Source organism: Kogia breviceps, chromosome 15, assembly GCF_026419965.1.
Source record: "Kogia breviceps isolate mKogBre1 chromosome 15, mKogBre1 haplotype 1, whole genome shotgun sequence".
In the NCBI taxonomy this organism is placed as follows: domain Eukaryota; kingdom Metazoa; phylum Chordata; class Mammalia; order Artiodactyla; family Physeteridae; genus Kogia; species Kogia breviceps.
In genome coordinates, this window is record NC_081324.1 from 22,190,904 (window position 1) to 22,209,111 (window position 18,208).

General features: G+C 39.9%; 1 protein-coding gene across 1 annotated transcript in view; it reads left to right on the forward strand.

Annotated features, from left to right (window-relative positions):
• The first annotated feature begins 17 nt into the window (after nt 1-17).
• The window catches only part of MEX3C (mex-3 RNA binding family member C), a 19,425-nt gene continuing 1,234 nt past the window's right edge, over nt 18-18,208 (forward strand). Inside the window, exons 1-2 of the mRNA XM_059039797.2 lie at nt 18-753; nt 18,170-18,208. The exon at nt 18,170-18,208 is cut by the window's right edge and continues 1,234 nt beyond it. Coding sequence (XP_058895780.1) covers nt 18-753; nt 18,170-18,208 — 775 coding nt within the window. The remainder of the gene's footprint in view (nt 754-18,169) is intronic.

An 18,208-nucleotide genomic window follows, 5' to 3' on the forward strand; every position in this document is an offset into this window, starting at 1 on the left:
GACAGCGCGCCGCCGCGATGCCGAGCGGCAGCTCCGCGGCCCTGGCCCTGGCGGCGGCCCCGGCCCCCCTGCCGCAGCCGCCCCCGCCGCCGCCGCCGCCGCCGCTGCCACCGCCCGCGGGTGGCCCGGAGCTCGAGGGGGACGGGCTCCTGCTGAGGGAGCGCCTGGCCGCGCTAGGCCTCGACGACCCCAGCCCGGCGGAGCCCGGCGCCCCGGCGCTCCGGGCCGCGGCGGCGCAGGGCCAGGCCCGGCGGGCGGCGGGGCTGTCTCCGGAGGAGAGGGCTCCTCCCGGTCGGCCCGGGGTCTCGGAGGCAGCCGAGCTGGAGCTGGAGGAGGACGAGGAGGAGGGGGAGGAAGCGGAGCTGGACGGAGACCTGCTGGAGGAGGAGGAGCTGGAGGAGGCAGAGGAGGAGGACCGGCCGTCTCTGCTGCTGCTGTCGCCGCCAGCGGCCGCCGCCTCCTCTCAGACCCAGCCGATCCCGGGCGGGTCCCTGGGGTCGGTCCTGCTGCCCGCCGCCGGCTTCGATGCCCGGGAGGCGGCCGCGGCGGCGGGGGTGCTCTACGGAGGGGACGATGCCCAGGGCATGATGGCGGCGATGCTGTCCCACGCCTACGGCCCAGGCGGCTGCGGGGCGGCGGCGGCCGCCCTGAACGGGGAGCAGGCGGCCTTGCTCCGGAGGAAGAGCGTGAACACCACCGAGTGCGTTCCGGTGCCCAGCTCCGAGCATGTCGCCGAGATTGTCGGTCGCCAGGGTGAGTGCGGGTGTGGGGGGTGTCCAGCTGGGCTTGGCCCCCGGGCGTGGGTGGGGAGACGAAAGAAAGGAGCTTGGGGCAGAAAAGGCGAACCCGGAGAGTCCTTCAGGTCCACCGGGAAGGGGTCTGGGAGGAGCCGAGGGTCGACGAGATGAGAAGATGGGTCACCTTGCGAAAACCCCACGGTGTTCCTCTCATCTTGCGTGATAAAAGGTGCTAAGTTTCTCGAGCCACCCTATCCGGCGGTGTTCACTTTACTCGGACTGTATTCCTGGAGCACCCGGCTGGCTTGGCACCAAAAACCTCAGTGAGGTGGTAAAAGGTCGGGTCGGTTGTGGATTCGGTGTTGTGCACGGAAAGCTTTGAGATTGCAAGTTTGCGCAGCCGACCGTCTTTGTAAAAGCGCTCAGCTTGCCTTACAACGGCTTGTTGGGAAGAAGAAATGGACAGAAATGGAGGCTTGTAGAAAGAGCTCGTTCGAGAGGAAAGGGGATGTTCAAGTGGTCGTTCTTACCGCCCGCCCCTCCTCTGTTCAAAAACTTAGCTTTTTTGCTAACTCTCTGTTGATCTTATTGTATTCGTTTCGAGACATTTTAACTCTCGAAAAGGCACATTGGGTACCTTTTAGAGCACTTTAGGGTACACGATGAAGAAAAATTGGACAGTAAAGTAATTGAGTTAAGGAACTTAATGCGTTTATACAGTTTTCAGTAAATTCTCTTCACTTGCCAGCACACCAGTACTGCAGACAGACTCCTCCCACATTGCTCAGACAAAGGACCTAGGTCTCAGATTCCAGGAGTAGATTTGTGGAGGTGGGGGAAGGGATGCCCAGAGTACCTCTGTATCCGACATTTTTAGGGAAAGTCTTATGGTCTTTAACGTAGTCCTTTTCCCTTTATTGAAGGAGTAAATATTACCTGCCGCTGCCGTATTACAATATGATTTAACCTGGTTGATGCATGTCTTTCTCCTGTTAGGTTGAGAGCATTGTCGGGGTCAAATAAAGAGAAGTGATGGCGCTGCTGCTTAAATGATCTCATCTTTCCCAAGTGGTCTAGAGTACACATAAATAAGAGGTCTGTCGAAATGGTGGTTTCAAATATCAGAGTTGGCTCATATCTTACCTCTAGGGTTTTAATAAGAAAAATCCATCTGAAATCTGGTTAGAGGAAGTAGCGTATTTCAGACTGCCTGGTGACTGGTACTTAAAGGCAGTGTTCAAAGCTGATGCCCTTCAATTAAGAGTTTATTTCCGTAGTTCGGTAGATAAATTTTGCATGCCTTTTTTTGTTTTTTGGTTTGTTTTTGCAATACTGAAGATACTAATCCAGGAGAGAACTGTTTCACCTCATATAGGATAAAATTATAACAGCTCAAATTATAGACTCAGAATGAGTTGGTTATTCGGTTAGCAACATCGGGGAATTGCTTTGTATCAGGTTTGTATTTTGCCAGGCATTGAGTTTATGGCAATGTGAGATTAATTCAGACTAACTTGGCTGCCCTTAAGAAGCTAACAGTCTTAAACAGCGGAATGGCGCTAATCTAATCTGAGTTAATGGCATTAACTATAGTGTGTGACTAAGTGGTACATGTCAGAACATCAACCCTGGAGGGCCTTGGAGAATGGATAGGACTTTAACAAATGGAGATGGAAGAAAGAATGAGGGACAATGTGAGGAAAGGTGTGGAGAAGTAATCTCTAGGTATGGTTGGAAAGTTGCTGCTGGGGGGAAGTTTGGTTTTTTTGATACTTAGGGTCTGATACTTAGGAGAGTGGTGAAAAGAGGCTGGGAAGGTGTCTGTTCAGGCCCTACTAGGGTGACACTTCCTCAGCACAAGTTGCTTCAGTGTGCTTATGGTGACAGTTTAGGATAATGAAAAGAACACTTACAGGACAGTTTTACTAGGGGACAAGATACTGATATCTTTTGTATATTTAGTTTAATACAAATTTTTGTCTTTATTATACCCTTTAAAGCATGATTAAATGTCCCTTAATTATGCAGACTGTTACCTTTATGCAGATCCATTATTTAAAAGTAAACTGAATTCATTTCAAGTTTGTATTTTGTACCAAATTATAGCAGTGAAATGGTCATTAGTTTTTCTTTCTAGGGCTGAGCTTACTGGTTAATAAGGAAATGTGAATCTATTTGTCTTAGGACATGGAGACAAATTGCTGACTATTCCTTTTACACTTACTATTTTCCCAGAGTTGACAGCACTGTTAAAAGTATGTCATCATTCTCTATCTTATCTTAAGAACAAAAAGTCTTACCCTTTTCCTGTTCTGAACCATTCAACTAGTGGATCATTGACCCACTTTGCCACGCACACCGCTCAGCAGCACCATGATAAAACCTGTAAAGTTATTTTCGCACTCCTGCAGAAAACCAGACAACTTCTAATGTTTGCATCCTTTTACAGTGTGATAATTTCCCCTTTCCCTAAGTGAATAAACAGGGCAAATCATTTAGTTTACTTTTTTCTTTGAATAACAAAATTTTCCTCCTTAAGAATTATCCCTTCCTGCCATTTTATTCATTACCTGAAGTCATAATTTTCTGTTTGACATGTCTTAATTGGTTTTGGAAATAATTATGTCACAGATGGAGACATCTGTGACCAGCTCTGAAGCAAAGAGTAGGACAAATGGAATTCTGAGTCATATAGACTAGCAACTCATGTAGATGGCCTCTAGCTCCATTGTCTTTCAGAAAAACAAACCACCGCTTTTGATGGTGATGAAAGTTTACAGAGTGTTGACCTCATATTTATACTCCCCAGCAGCATATGGTCACTTAGAAATGTTAAATTGGCCCCCTTTTTTAAGTGTGCATCTCATTTTGAAACCAGCAATACTTACTGTACAACAAAGCCAGGAATTGAAAAGAGGCTAAAGACTTGTAATCCAAGGTTTTATATTACTGTTTAAGATTAATGTACTTCTTTAACTATTTTCATTAGTGATTTACTTGATGGTTTATGTGTGTTCTCTAGCCGCCTAGTCAAGAAGGGCTATTTCTGGCTTTTTATAATTGTATACTGTCAAAAAACATTTAAGCTAGTACTCTCCGTATCTGGATATTTATGAATAATACATATGCTGATATACATTATAAAACATGTAAACAATTTTAAAAGGATGAGGTAAAGATGGAAATTGGAGTGTTTTTTTTGTTTTGTTTTGTTTTGTTTTCTGCACTCCAGTGCAGTGAATTTTCTTGCATCCTACTTTGGCTATCACTGAGCTAGACCTTCTTAGAAATTTTTTTCTTCTTTATTGTGCTACTCTCTCTCCACTGATCCCCAGTGATTGTGTATATTGTCACTTTTTAAACAGTTAATATGTTACATTGCTTGAGGTTGTCTTAAATACATCCTTGTGAAAAAATTTTCCCAGTTTCCTAGGGTGGAACCACTCTTCCAAGTTCTAAAAAGAGAAAGCTTGGTCTTGTACATAAATTCCCTGTTTAAGAAGAAATATACATTTCATGAGGAGAAATAGTTTCAGAATAGTGCTAAAGCACGGTATCTCTTTTGTGGAAGAGGGAGGATTGTTAGCATTCTCTCTGCCAGTTACTATATTACATGCCATTTAACTCTGCTAGGTGGTTATCTCCATTTTACAGATATAGAAACTGAGGTGCTGATAGGTATCTTGCTCAGATAGTGGAACTTGGGGTTAGACCAGTTTGTTTGCTAGTAAAGATAAAGTTCTCATTCTACATTGCTGCCTCAGTATTGAAGCATCTTGCTCAGAAAGGCTAATAATATTTTGGGTTAATTTCTGCCCTAATCATGAGTTGGGGTGCTGTATTTCTAATATGCATAACTTAAAATATCATCACTGTCCAGATTAATTTACTTAAAAAATTTTGGTGTCTACTACACAGAAGGCCACAGGTCATTCTAACATTCTAGTTCTAATGTGTCTAACTAGAAATTCACTGTCATTTATAATTCAGAAAGTTAATTTGTGTGTATATACATGCTAGCTTTAAAAATTAAATGTCATTTTTCTAGGCTTTAAAATCTAAATAATAGTTTGTATTAGCTCTGGGACCATTGGGGAAGGTTCGATTATTATAATTGTTTTGCAAATGGGTGGGGAATCTACTGCCTTTTCTTCCTGCCTTACTCAGCTAATGAACTGTTTTGATTCACTAGGGAGGAAGTGGAAGATAAAGTGGTAATTCAAGGGTGTATTTTCTGCCCCCTGGTAGAAATGCCATTGACCTAAAAATGATCCAGGGAATCAAGTATTTGAGAACTATTAATCTGTTAGAGATTTCCATTGAGGAAAATTTCCAACAGTGTCTGTGGGTTGGAATTCTAGGTAGTTCTTACATTTTAAGTTTTCAAGGAAAGGTGGAATTTAGTTATAAGACAGTGCTTAATATTTTATGGATTTGGTTTTGAATGAATTTAATATTTGTACAGATTGAAGAATTTATTGCTTTTGTCTTAAACTGAATACAAAAATGGTTTAGAATGTATGTTTTAATATAAAAATATTTGTTGAAAACTGTCCCAAATTGCCTTTAACAGTCTCAGCTCACCTGTGATATATTGGAAAGAGCCAGCAATCAGAAATTAAAATTCCTAAATTCTGATTACTCTGTGCCAGTAACTCACTTTGTGGTCTTGGACAAATCACTCAAACTCCCTAGGCTTCAGATCCTTCTTCAGCTGGGTATAATCATATCTACAACACCTCTGGGGACTATGAATTGTATGCAAATAAATTGACATATATGAAACTGTAAGTGATAAGCACACACTACTTTTGTTAAGTTAAATCTGAAATTAATTCCAACCACTCTGTTACTCTCGTTCACCTTTCCTCGGCTTGAGCAGGCAGTTTTCACACATTACTGTATTCATCTAAGGTGATAGAACTAGAACGAACTGATGTTTAAATTAGGCACATGGCACCTCTATCCAGATAGACGTAAATGATGCTGTGATAACAAAGAACCCCAGCATCTCAGTATTGAAGCAACAGTGGTTTATTTCTTATTCACAGGGGCTGTGCTCATTTTAGTCATTCAGAGTCTTAGACCAGTGAAGCAGCCACCATCTCAAGTGTTAGTTGGTCTTCCCCTGTGCCAGAAGGATGAGAGACAGTGGCACAGCACACACTGGTCTTTAAATGTTAGACCCAGAAGTAATAATGATCACATCCGCTCATATTTCATTAATCAGAGCAAGTCATCTGGACACATCTAACTTCAAGTGGGCGAGAAATTGCATTACAATCATGTGCCTACAGGAGAGAGCCAGAATATTCATGATGATTACCACAGTATTATTTTAAAATCTATGGGATTGTGACAGAATTTTTTAAATGTAATTTATGCCCTATAGGATTTGTAGTTTAAACTCAAAATGAAAAAAATTATAGATAAATGTGGTCATAACGGGAATAAAGACACAGACCTACTAGAGAATGGACTAGAGGATATGGGGAGGGGGAAGGATAAGCTGTGACAAAGTGAGAGAGTGGCGTGGACATATATACACTACCGAACGTAAAATAGATAGCTAGTGGGAAGCAGCCACATAGCACAGGGAGATCAGCTCGGTGCTTTGTGACCACCTAGAGGGGTGGGATAGGGAGGGAGACGCAAGAGGGAAGAGATATGGGAACATATGTATATGTATAACTGATTCACTTTGTTATAAAGCAGAAACTAATACACCATTGTAAAGCAATTATACTCCAATAAAGATGTTTAAAAAAAAAAAAGTGGTCATAAGATACTAAATAGGAAAGTATATTCGCAGGTTAAAAACTCCTTTAGGGACTTTCCTGGCCGTCCAGTGGTTAAGACTGCATTTCCACTGCAGGGGGCAAGGTTCGATCCCTGGTCGATCAGGGAGCTAAGATCCTACATGCTGCGCAGCACAGGCAAAAAGGAAAAAACAAACTCCTTTAGGAAACTCCAAACAGATTATGGATAATCTGTTTTAAGGCCCCCTTGATCTTCAGGTGATTCTAAAGTGATAATATTTATTAAACTGCATCTTAATCCTTCTCAAGTGGCTTATATACCATAATGCATGTTTACTTTTAACTTTTTTTCCCATACTATCATTAGGTACTATATAGACATTTATAAAGGATTACATCTGATATTTAAGCTTTTAAAATGATATTCTAATACCAAGCCAAACTATGCTAAGTTGAATATGCACAGTGTAATGTTATTTGAATACTTTGAGGCTTTATTCCATGACTGATTTGGAGAATTTTAAGTTACACTGCATAATTATAGCGCCTCTTTCATGCCAGTGTTCGAGATTTAGGAACAATTCGTGTGGGCATGGTTTGTTGCCTTTGTCCAGTAAGCAAAAACTGCAGTTCATTGTGTGCAGGGAAGCCTGATTTGACCACAAGTAAAGTGGTATCGTGAAATAATAAGACTAGGCCTTAAAATAATAAAGAAAATTATTTAACGAGCTGCAGATGTAGTTGAAGGTAAGCATAGTTTCATCTTAAATGTAGTTAGAGGAGAGTTGGGGGAGGTAATAGTTCCAAACTACTAGAAGGTTACCAGTGTAAAATGTTTGGCCTTTGGGCTGACCTTTTTGTTACTGTCCCCCTTTCTATACCACTCTCCCCTCCCCTTTGGCTTATCTTCCATCTTTCCACCAGTACCTGCAGGAAAGGACGTTGAACTTGGAGTTAGGAAACTTGTTAGAGACCTGGCTTTACCATTTGTTGCCTGTGACCATGGACAAATCGCTAAAGCTCACGGAGTCTCGGTTTCCTCTGGTGGGGGAAAGCTAGTCCATCCAGCTGTTCTTCCCGGTCCTCCCCCACCCGCTCTCCGTTGTGAGGATCAGGTATGAGAAGATGTCATTAGTACAGATTCACTGTACAATGGAAAGTATAGAGATAATAAATTATATATGAGGCAGGGTAAAGTTTATAATTTTTTTTTACTGCTAGATTTGTACGCTGAGCAAATGCTAGTTGAAACCAAAAATTGTCATTTTAGTAAGTTTTTCCTAGGACATGTATACCACTATATTGTTTAAAGTTTACAACGTCTTAAAATTTTATTTAAAATCAGCACTTTTGAAATGTATTTCCTGGTAAAGACCTAAGCTAGTCTATAGTCTGGAAGAGAATCATTTACAAATGAATCTGTTTCCATTATATGATTCCCATACAGAGGTAATTCTCAGCTTTCTGTTAACATCCTCTAAAGGGCATGAACCTAATTTTAAAATCCCCAGTTAGGAAAATTGTTCTGCCTTTCATCTCTAATTTACACCCTCTTCTGGGTGTCACAGCTTTAGTGAAAGGCCAAATATGAGCCCTTTTTTTGTGAAGTATGTCGATCCTCTTGTCTAAACTACATGAAAAAGGAGGGAGATTTTAAATTTAGTTTAATCTCTATTTTTAAAAATACCTTTAATATGCAGGGAATTCTCCACTTCTAGGAATCAACTAGGAAAATAAGGCAGGTTGAGAGAATGGTGTATTTAGGGAATTGGGGTATTTAGGAATCATTCGTTTATAACTTTGGGCAATTCTCAGCTTCAGTTTTCTTCACATATGAGATTGAACTAGATTATCTCTTGTAGCTCTTATATTCTTATTTTTGTCCAAAAAGAGTTCCTAAAATCATGTAAAAGTAAACCAGGTTTCAAATTACCAATTAGATTGACTTCAACATATCTCCTCCCATTTTCGTAAAGTTTATAATATCTTCACATGTTTTTCACAATCTAAATATAAGTTTTATCGTCAGGATTTGAATTTTAAAAATTTTTTTAACTTTCTATAGAAAATTGATCCATTTGATTTTTAAAAGTAATAATAAAAACATTTAAATGTATCAGGTAAGTAGATCATCTCATTTGATCCATTCTTATTTCCACCATACAGATAAGGAAACAGGTCTATGGGGATACAAATAACTTATCCAGGGTCTCAAGCTAATAGAATTAGAGACTTGAACACTCCAACTCAGTAAGTGGTAGAACAAGGAGACAAAGCGAGGATATAAAGGGCTTGAACACCACCACCAACCAACAGTATAAGAAAAGAAAATGACAGATCAATATCTGTACTTGAACACATGTAGACACCAAATCCTTTTGGTGCTTGAAGTTTGGTACAAGTCAGTGAGGGCAGAACTGAATCTCAGTCATCTTAATGTCAATTAAAGTACCTGAAACATAGCAGATACTTGCTGTTTATTTTATTGAACTGAATAGTTGGATTAGAAACTTGGCATTTTATTAGTTATCATTTTAGTTTTCATGTTGTGGGGTTCTTTAAACTCTTGCCTTTACTTGAGCCAGTGAACCTAAAGTTGTTTGGATCTGTTTGTTTTAGATGCTACTTGATTTAGGGCATTAGATGTCCATATGAATACTGGTAATCAAAACTAAGATCACATAAATGAAGCTGTTTGAAGTGTTGACATAGTGATGTCTAAAGTGAAACAATATTCTTAACAGAAAATTTTGACTAGAGCTACAAGAAGGGCCCTTGAACCCGGGAAAGGAAAGCTGTTTCTATATTGTGCGTTTAGGAATCCATTGCATAGCTGGTCTAAACAATTTATTTAAATGTTGGGTTAAGTTGTGTGCATAAGAAACACTCTCTTACTGGGATTTAGCTGATATTCATCAGTCTTTGAAGCTCTTAATACTGAAAAACTGAGTCCTTGTAAAATTATAGGAGTTTTGAATAGTCTGTCTAGATTCTTCCAAGAGGAAAGGGATCTTATTTATATATAACATCATTAACGAATATGATCCCCTCATTAATTCTAATATATCATGAAATGTACATATAAAATAAGGTGTTTCTCTAATGCTTTTAGAGAAAAATAGTATGGAGTAGTGAGAGGAGTATGGAATTATTAAGGCAACTTGTATTTGAGATCTGACTTTCCAGCTGGGAGATCTCGCTAAGCTCTTTCAGTTTAGTTCTTTCCTGTCCTTCCTAAAGCTATTAAGCCAATCATCACTCTGTTATGATTAAATGAAAATATAGGAGAGTTTGGAAAACTGAAAGGTGTGCTATGAATTTTACTATTTCAAAGCCAAGCCTTTTGGCTTAGTTTACTCATGAAATACTTGAAATGGTGGTGGGGGAGGGGAGTTAGGTAGCCTAAAAAAGCTGTCCTTTACTGAACACAAGCATTATAATAAGTATTTTTAATACATTATTTCATTTAGTCCTTGCAACAACGAAATGAGAGAAGTAACTTTAATTATAGTTCCTCAGCCATGAAGGGAGAGATAGAGGTTTGGTGGCCTGTTAGAGCTCCCAAAGATGGTGTGTGATGGTCTGTTCAGAGTCTTATGTTCCCAGCTATAATTCAACCTACTTTTCTTGAGGAAAGGAAGAATAGATTTATGCATGTGAGATATGGTAGTATCTGATTTCCCAAGTGCTTTTGAGACTTCAGAAAGAAGTGATTTTATATTTCCTAGGAGAAAAGGGACTAGGTCAAAAGATAAAAGCATTGGAAAGCAGCTAGAGGTTGAATGACCTAACATTAAAACCACAAGCAAACTCTGGTGGTAGATTAGAACCCAGTCCTGCAGATAATCAGGTTTTTCTCCCTTACATTTTTTCCTTTAAACTAGACCTTGGAATAATATTAGTAAGTGGTAGCTGTGATAAAGTCATATCTATATTTGTATTATTCTTAAGTTCATAGAGCCTTTCACACACACAGTCTTCATCTTTTCCAAATGACTGTGTTTATTACTCAGAAGAGTTTGTTACTCAGAAGATTTGGGGGGGTGGGGAGGGGAAGTACTAGGAGGATTTTCCAGGTTATTTAGGGAAATATATGGATAGAGATAAGAATAAGGCATGTTTAGGAGATGATAATATCTGGAAGAAGGTAAGTGATGGCCGCTTAATTAGGCGATGGATGGGGTGGGAGCTGGGGGTAATTTAAATATCAAGCCCAGAGTTCTAATTTTCTTGAAGGTAAAAAGAACTACTCAAGGAATTTCACTCCCCCTCTTCATTGTTATTAAAGTGTGTTTCTGTATGTGTGTGTTACTGATTTCCCTTTTAAAATAAAACCTCTTGGAGAGAATTTCTGAAGAAAGATATACCCCAAGGATGACCCAAAGTGAAAATACACATAGTTTTGGTGTGTGTTTATAAGGGTTTTAGCTTTCTTAAATCACCTTCTATTTGTAGCTAATTGATGAAATGAATGGGAAATACAATGAATTTAATTTCTGGAAAACAAAATCCTCTCTCGGAAATCTGCCACACTTCACATAACGTTTGGGACTTCTTTAAAAAAACAAAACAAGTTCTTTGCCACCTACAAGATAGACTTCAAACTCCCTTGACTCCTGTTAAAGACTGAATCATTCCCCATCTGACCTGCTCCCCTGCTATTCTACCCTCCAGTCACTTAAAGCTCCCACAGCACTGAGCCAGCTGTGTCCGTCTTGTGCTCTTGATTCCTGCTTTGGCACTTGCAGTTCCCTCTACTTTCCTTCCCACCTGGCAGAACTACTTTCTTCAAGCCTAAGTTCAAATGCCTTTGAAGTCGTCTTTCATTTTCTGTAAGCAACAAAGCCCTCTCCTTTTCTATGCTCCCACTGCTTTGTATGCCTGTTTTCATTAATGCAATTATCTTATATCAGTATTATCTTATATCAGTATTATATCAGTATTGTTGTCATGACTGTGAGCTCCTTTCCTTTCTATACTGTGAGCTCCTTGAGAGCAGAAATTATGATAGTTCCTGTATATCACCTGGAATTAGCACCTGCACGTTTATAGGGAATTTAATATTTGAATGGATAAGTTTAAGCATCAGGTTTGTGAATGTTCTAGGGCCAAAGAAGGAGTAGTTAAGCTAGGAACACCTAGCCAAATCCCTTAGAACAAGTGGAGGCCAGGTTTTCCTTGTGCGTCTCTTACCAGATCACTTATGTCTCAACATAAACACCCTGTCTTTGTCAGCACCCTGGCTTATATATTTCTTTTGTACCTATTTTGATTTTTATCAATAGTTTATCCCTTCATCCTACTCCAGTGCCCGTGATCCCCAGACTTTTCTTGTATTTATATCTAGCTACTTACATCTGGCGACTGCCTTGGACATTGGGCCTCTCTTCTTGGCTTAGTGTTTGAATTTTTTCTGAACCAAATACTTTTCTTTGTTCAAAAGCCAGGGACCTGGAAGAATGGAGGAAATAATTGGAGAAAGGGAAAAATGGTAATGCGGTAGGCAGAATAAACCCCCTTTCCCTGAAGATGCCTACACCCTACATCCCTGGAAACTCTGAATATGTATATGGAGTATGGACCTTGAGATGGGGAGGTTGTCTGAGATCATCTGGGTGGGCCCAGTGTAAACACAGGAGTCCTTAAAAGCAGAAGAACTTTCCCAGCTGGGTCAGATACAAGAAGGGGAGAGATCGGAAGCATGAGAAGTAATCAACCTCCATTGCTGGCTCTGAAGAATGAGAAACAGGGCCACAAGCCATGTTGATGGCCTCTAGAAGCTGGGAATGGCCTTCAGCAGACAGTTGGCAAGAAAGCAGGGAGCTCAGTCCTGGGATGGTAAGCAACTAAATTCTGCCAGTAACCTGAAAGAGCAAGGAAATAGATTCTCCCCCAGAGCTTCCAGAAACACAGCCCTGCAAACACGTTGGTTTTAGCCCTGTTGAGACCCGTGTCAGACTTCTGACCTACAGAATTGTAAACTAAAAAATTTGTGACATTGAAGCCACTATGTGGGGTGACTTGTTATTGGCAGCACTAAAAAACTAAAGCAGGTAATAAGCAAAATTAAAGGACAGAACAAGATTTCTGGATTGAGGCCTCCATTTTCCTTCTAGCTCTCAGCTCCTACAGGCCACCTGTAGTTCCTTGCCACGAGGTCTCCATGGGCAGATCAAGCACAGATTGTCTGCTTGCTTCCGGGCTAGCCAGAGCACATCTGACTACTTCTGAAGCCAGCTGGAGAAAACTCTTTTAAAGGACTCGTGATTAGGTCAGGGCCACCCATATAATCTGGATAATCTTCCTATTTTAAAGTGAATTAATTTGGACTGGAATCATATCTACATTACAGACTGTAATTCTACATCTGGTTCTTCTAAGTATGTCATTCCACATGTTTCATGGAATTAAAAAGTGGCCTTATAGATCTAGTCTAGTGCTTTTAACCTTTTCTGACTGTGACCCACCCCCCTCCCCCCCACCCCGCAAAAGAACATTTTATGTTGCAGCCCATTGTACACATATTTACTGAAACATTTGGAACCTGTTCAATTGATATTGCAAACCATGGTTTCAAAAACACTGAAGATATCATTTCAATTCCATTTCTTCAACTCCTCCCAGCAACAGAGGACCTCTCCCTCTTAACTGCTCAGGCAGCTGGTGGAAGAGGCTCTTCTTTACCCTGCAGAAGCAAGACCCAACCTTTGCTACTCTACCAGGGAGTGAGAGGACCAGAATTCTGGCTGCAGCTAAAGAGTTTTAAGGTGAAACAGTCTCAGCCACAGTTATAGAGAAAGGGGAAATGGGTTCCTACAGGAGGGAGGTAAGCTGGAGACTTTCTCTTGGGAGAATTTACTTCCAAATCAAAATAAGGGCTTCCCTGGTGGCGCAGTGGTTGAGAATCCGCCTGCCGATGCAGGAGACACGGGTTCGTGCCCCGGTCCGGGAAGATCCCACATGCCGCTGAGCGGCTGGGCCCGTGAGCCATGGCCGCTGAGCCTGCGCGTCCGGAACCTGTGCTCCGCAACGGGAGACGCCACAGCAGTGAGAGGCCCGCATACTGCAAAAAAAAAAAAAAAAAAAAAAAATCAAAATAAAATTGCAGCTATGCAAGTTATTAGTGCTATCCTAGTTCTTAATCTCTACGCAGTCTGGTATAGAGCTTGCCATATGTTGGTTTTTATTTGTAGCTGTAAGAAAACAATTATTAGTCCTTCCTTCTTGGACTTAATCAGCTTCGAGGTTAAAATCGTTTACCCTGCTGTTCATAATTTTTTTTTAAATCTCGGAACTAGCCAAAAGTCTGATTGATATGCTTAGTGTAATAAAATGTATCATTTCTTCATAACTAATTTCTAAATTTTTCTAATTTTTCTTTGGAAAAAAGACTAATGCATTTGTATGGTTCAAAATTTGTAAGAAATAAAAGTGTACAAGGAAAATTGTCACGCTCCTACCCTGTCCCTAAGTCAACCAGTTTTATGACTGCAGAGTATTCCCTTATATAGCTGTACCAGCCTCACACTAATACAAACAGTAATATAATGCAAAGGTCATTTGCTCCTGTGCAAGTATTCCTACAGACGCAATTCTATGAGTGGGATTGTAGGGGCAAAATGATACTTGACTTGTAATATTGATGGATATTGCAAACTGCCCTTGAGTTTATACTCTTAGCAGCTAAATATGAAGGGGTTTTTTTCCCATTCTTAATAGCACTGTTTATTTGTTTTTGATATTTGAGAGTCTTATAGGTAGAAAATGACACCTCAGTTCACATGAAAATGGGAATTTTCATGTTTGGAGCCATTTATATATTTCCTTTTCTGTGAGCTGTTTCTTTCACCTATTTTTTCTGTTGGGTTTTGGTGTTTTGATATATAAGGGTAGGTATATGGGTACCTGTGTAAGAGAGAGAAATTAGCCATTTGTAATGTGAGTTGTAAATAATTTTTTAACGTTGTATTTGGTGAGTTTTGCCATGCAGCAATTTTTTTAAAGTGCAGTCTAATTTTTCAGTACCTTTATGGCTTATGAATTTTGTGACACTCTGAGATTATAAACTTTTCAATGTTTTTTTAAAATATCATTGTACTTTCAAATAGAAAATCTAAAATACTCCAAAAAGCGTTTTTACCTCCTTTACCTGCAAAATAGTAAAACAGATTGTTTTTTTTCTCCTTAGTTTGTGTCATCTGTTTAGAACTCTGCCTATTCAAATTGTCCCAAACTTTATAACGTGTATATATATTCTAGAAACCGTGTGTTGGTTGTTGGGAGCTCAGAATATGCATGTTCTCATAGAAACAATAGTGTGATTGATGAGGTTTCCTATAGGTTTCCCGATCTGAGTTAAGGCTACTGTGTTAAAACTGTCTGAAAAAATTTAGGAGCAAAAAGAAATGCTTCTATTTCTGTTGGCAGTGGCGTATAAGGGGTTGGCTTTGCTATCTTTCTGTTCCCTCTTTCCCCTGATCTGCAAAACCTAAGCGCATGACCCTTTTGGGCAGGGTAGGCCTATCTGAGAGATGGTCCACACTCCAACCATCTGTCTTCTCTGTCTTCCTAATGAGCCATGTATTAAACATCTATTTATTTGTACCATCCATAGGCCCAATAGTGTTTGTGTATCTTTAGGCATATTTTCTTAGTTAATAATATACTTACTAGGTATTAAAGTATTCTACTAAGGTACACCTGGCAGTTGCTTATAGTCTTAGAAGCATTTAGAGAAGTTTCTTAATGCAGCTTTCTAATGTTCACTACAGTAAGGGTTGAGAGGGGCCAACCCTAGGCTCTCAAGCTAACGCTCCCTTTGTCCTTAATAGAAGTTGCCCAGTGTTCTTCTGCAGGATGATCAGGACTCTCTTTGTTAGAAATGTGTGATTCTAGCAGACTGCCTTCTTACTGAGTTGTAGCTCAGAGAAGAAACTCATGTGTCCAGATAATGATAGTAACTCCCCTGAGTGTGTAGTATGAAGAATTAGGCGTTCATTCCACCCCTTTCAGTCTTTCTTAGGCATCTCTCCATCAGTCACATATTGGCCAATGGAAAATGATTGCAGTTCTCAACCTCAAGCAGCACCTACTGTGCTGACTGAGGGAGTTTCCTAGAGATTTAGCGTGTATAAATGATAAGTAGACGTAGAAGTTTTTTGTTCTGGTCTTCCAATTCATTTTTTTTGTGTGTGGAGCAAAAGCAGATATATTTTCCTATACTCAGAAGTTACACTATAAATTTAACCTTGTAGTTCATTGTAGATATAAACTCACAGCAGCACTCTATAGTAAAAACGTTCATGTTTTACAGTAGCGTAAATTTGACTGATTGCAGTCGGCCCTTCTTAACCTCCTTCAGTTACTGCACTATGTGCTTTCTTTGCAGTTTTGCTTTTAGCTGCACCACCCACCCCACCCCCACCCCCCAGTCTTCTTGAATATAACCTTCAGATTAGAGAAAGTGTTTTCATGATAGGTACCTAAGATCCAGCAGTGAGAAAGCAGCCGTTTCTGAGTTCTACAATTTGTTGGAAGGAGAAACAGGATCTTCATTTGTGGTTCAGATCCAAAAGTTCAGTGGTAGGTTGAGTAAAGTTGTTATTGAATAACATATTCAGTAGCTTCATAGCATAAAGTTAGCATAATCAACTCCCTTCAACAGGGTTGGATTAGCAGTATGGGGCCAGAATATGAAAATCAGGCTGGGAAAGCTCAACAAAAATGCTTAGATGCAAAGCAATATGTATAAGAAGGGCCCAGTGTTCTTATATAGAAAAATGATCTTTGTTTCAGCAAATGTTATATGGCCACCCCGTGGCATATACTTATAGCCAACCACCCAGTGCTTTGAGAGCATCTAAACTGAAATCTGAAGGGCTACCAGGAGTTAAGCAGAGCTGGTAGTAAAGGGGCAAGAATAAAGGAACATTCTGATAATGGAAGCAAGGGAGCATGCATAGGAGTTTAATAGGGTGGAAGCACACCCACAGAGTTTAAGAAGTGAGGAGGGGGAAGGAGAAGGGGTACAGAGATAAGGCTCGAGAGAAGTAATCAGGTACCAGGTACAGAGGAGCCTGTGTGTGCCGTACTGTTGACTTTATCCTTATGGTAAAAGGGAGCCATTAAAGCACTTTATGCAAAGAAATGAGCATGTGATAGGTGCTTTGTTTAGAAAGCATCATCTGCCTAAAGTGACTATAGAGAATGGATGGGAAGTGAGGCAAGAATGGAGGCAAGGAGACCTATTTGGTAGGAGGTGGAGGGTACTTCTGGCAAGCTTCACATTAAGAACTTTGAAAAGTATAACCCCAGAGTTTTATGCTTTAGTTGTATATTTGACATCTTTGTTACCGTTTGAAACCCTCTAATCTTATGCAGTTGGCACTGGTAATGGGTGATTACTCCAAAAAGAAATCATGGGTAGTTATGCATAGATGTCTTAGATGTTTTATTTATTTAACTTAAATATACTCAGGATTTAGGGCCAAAGCCTTTTATTTGAGAATGGGGCTGCCAACCAGCGTAGTCCTTCAATAAAACCACATTCAATGACCATATTCCATACAATTTCCAATATGTTTCTTTTGAATTTAGCAAGAACTTTACAGTGAGTGCAAAGTTATTCTATGTTAGTTTTTTTACCCCAGGATTTTACAGTTGTCTCACCCATAGTTCGACAGCATCTTTTTTTTCTTTAAGGCACTCGTCTTTATTGAAATTTTTTTAAATAATCAATTTTCATACAAGTTCAGCATCTTCTCACATTTATATGTTACTGCTTTATGTAATTGTTAATTTAGTTAATGCATGAATGCAGCTAGTATAAACAGATGGGAATCAAAACAACTGATTCTTAGTGAAGCCTGAAATGCAACTGATGGAACAGAAAAGAGATGATGTACTAGCCTTGAGTGTTTTGCCATTGTCATCAATTGAGTTTTACAGAGGAAAGAGTAATGTTAAGGTAAAATAAGACGGTTAAATGGAAGTCAGTTGAAGAGTTTTTACCACAGTATAGTTGTGTGGAATTTGAGGTTCTGGGAATAGCAAAAAGACTATATAGATTATGAAGTCAAACTTGGTTTAACTCTGGCTCTGCCACTTACTTGCTGTGTGAACTTGAACATGTTATACAATTTTTCTGTGCTTTATATTGCTTAGCAATAAAAGGAGTATAATAGTCTCATCCTTAGGGTTGTTATGTAGATTAAATAAGATGATAGATATTAAATGTCTCACATGTACATTAATGGTTTTTCTTTGCCACAAACACCCTGCATGGTAGTAAACTATTAGTGTTCTGAAAGGCAGACCCACTTATAGTGTAGCTGGCCTATTTCATGCATCATTTGCGATGACTGATAATAAGAGGAAGAAACGGTAAGCCTGACCTCTGAGTTAAAGACCTCCATAGAGGTGTCAGCTCCTCCCTGAGAATGAGAGATCACCAGGAAAGTATGCCTCAGGATCTAGGAGTCTTAGTGGAATTAGGAAAGCTTTATCATCATCTAGTGATAAGTTTTTGTGATAAAGAAAAAACTCTAAAACTTAAAGAGGGAAGAAAAACTGCCCAGACGCAGACTTTTAGCTTGAAAGGAGCTTTCTGTGATTTGTCTTTATCAATATTATTGAAGTAGATGTTGATACTTACAAAATATTTCTTTCTAACAGGTTGTAAAATTAAAGCGCTGAGAGCCAAGACGAACACGT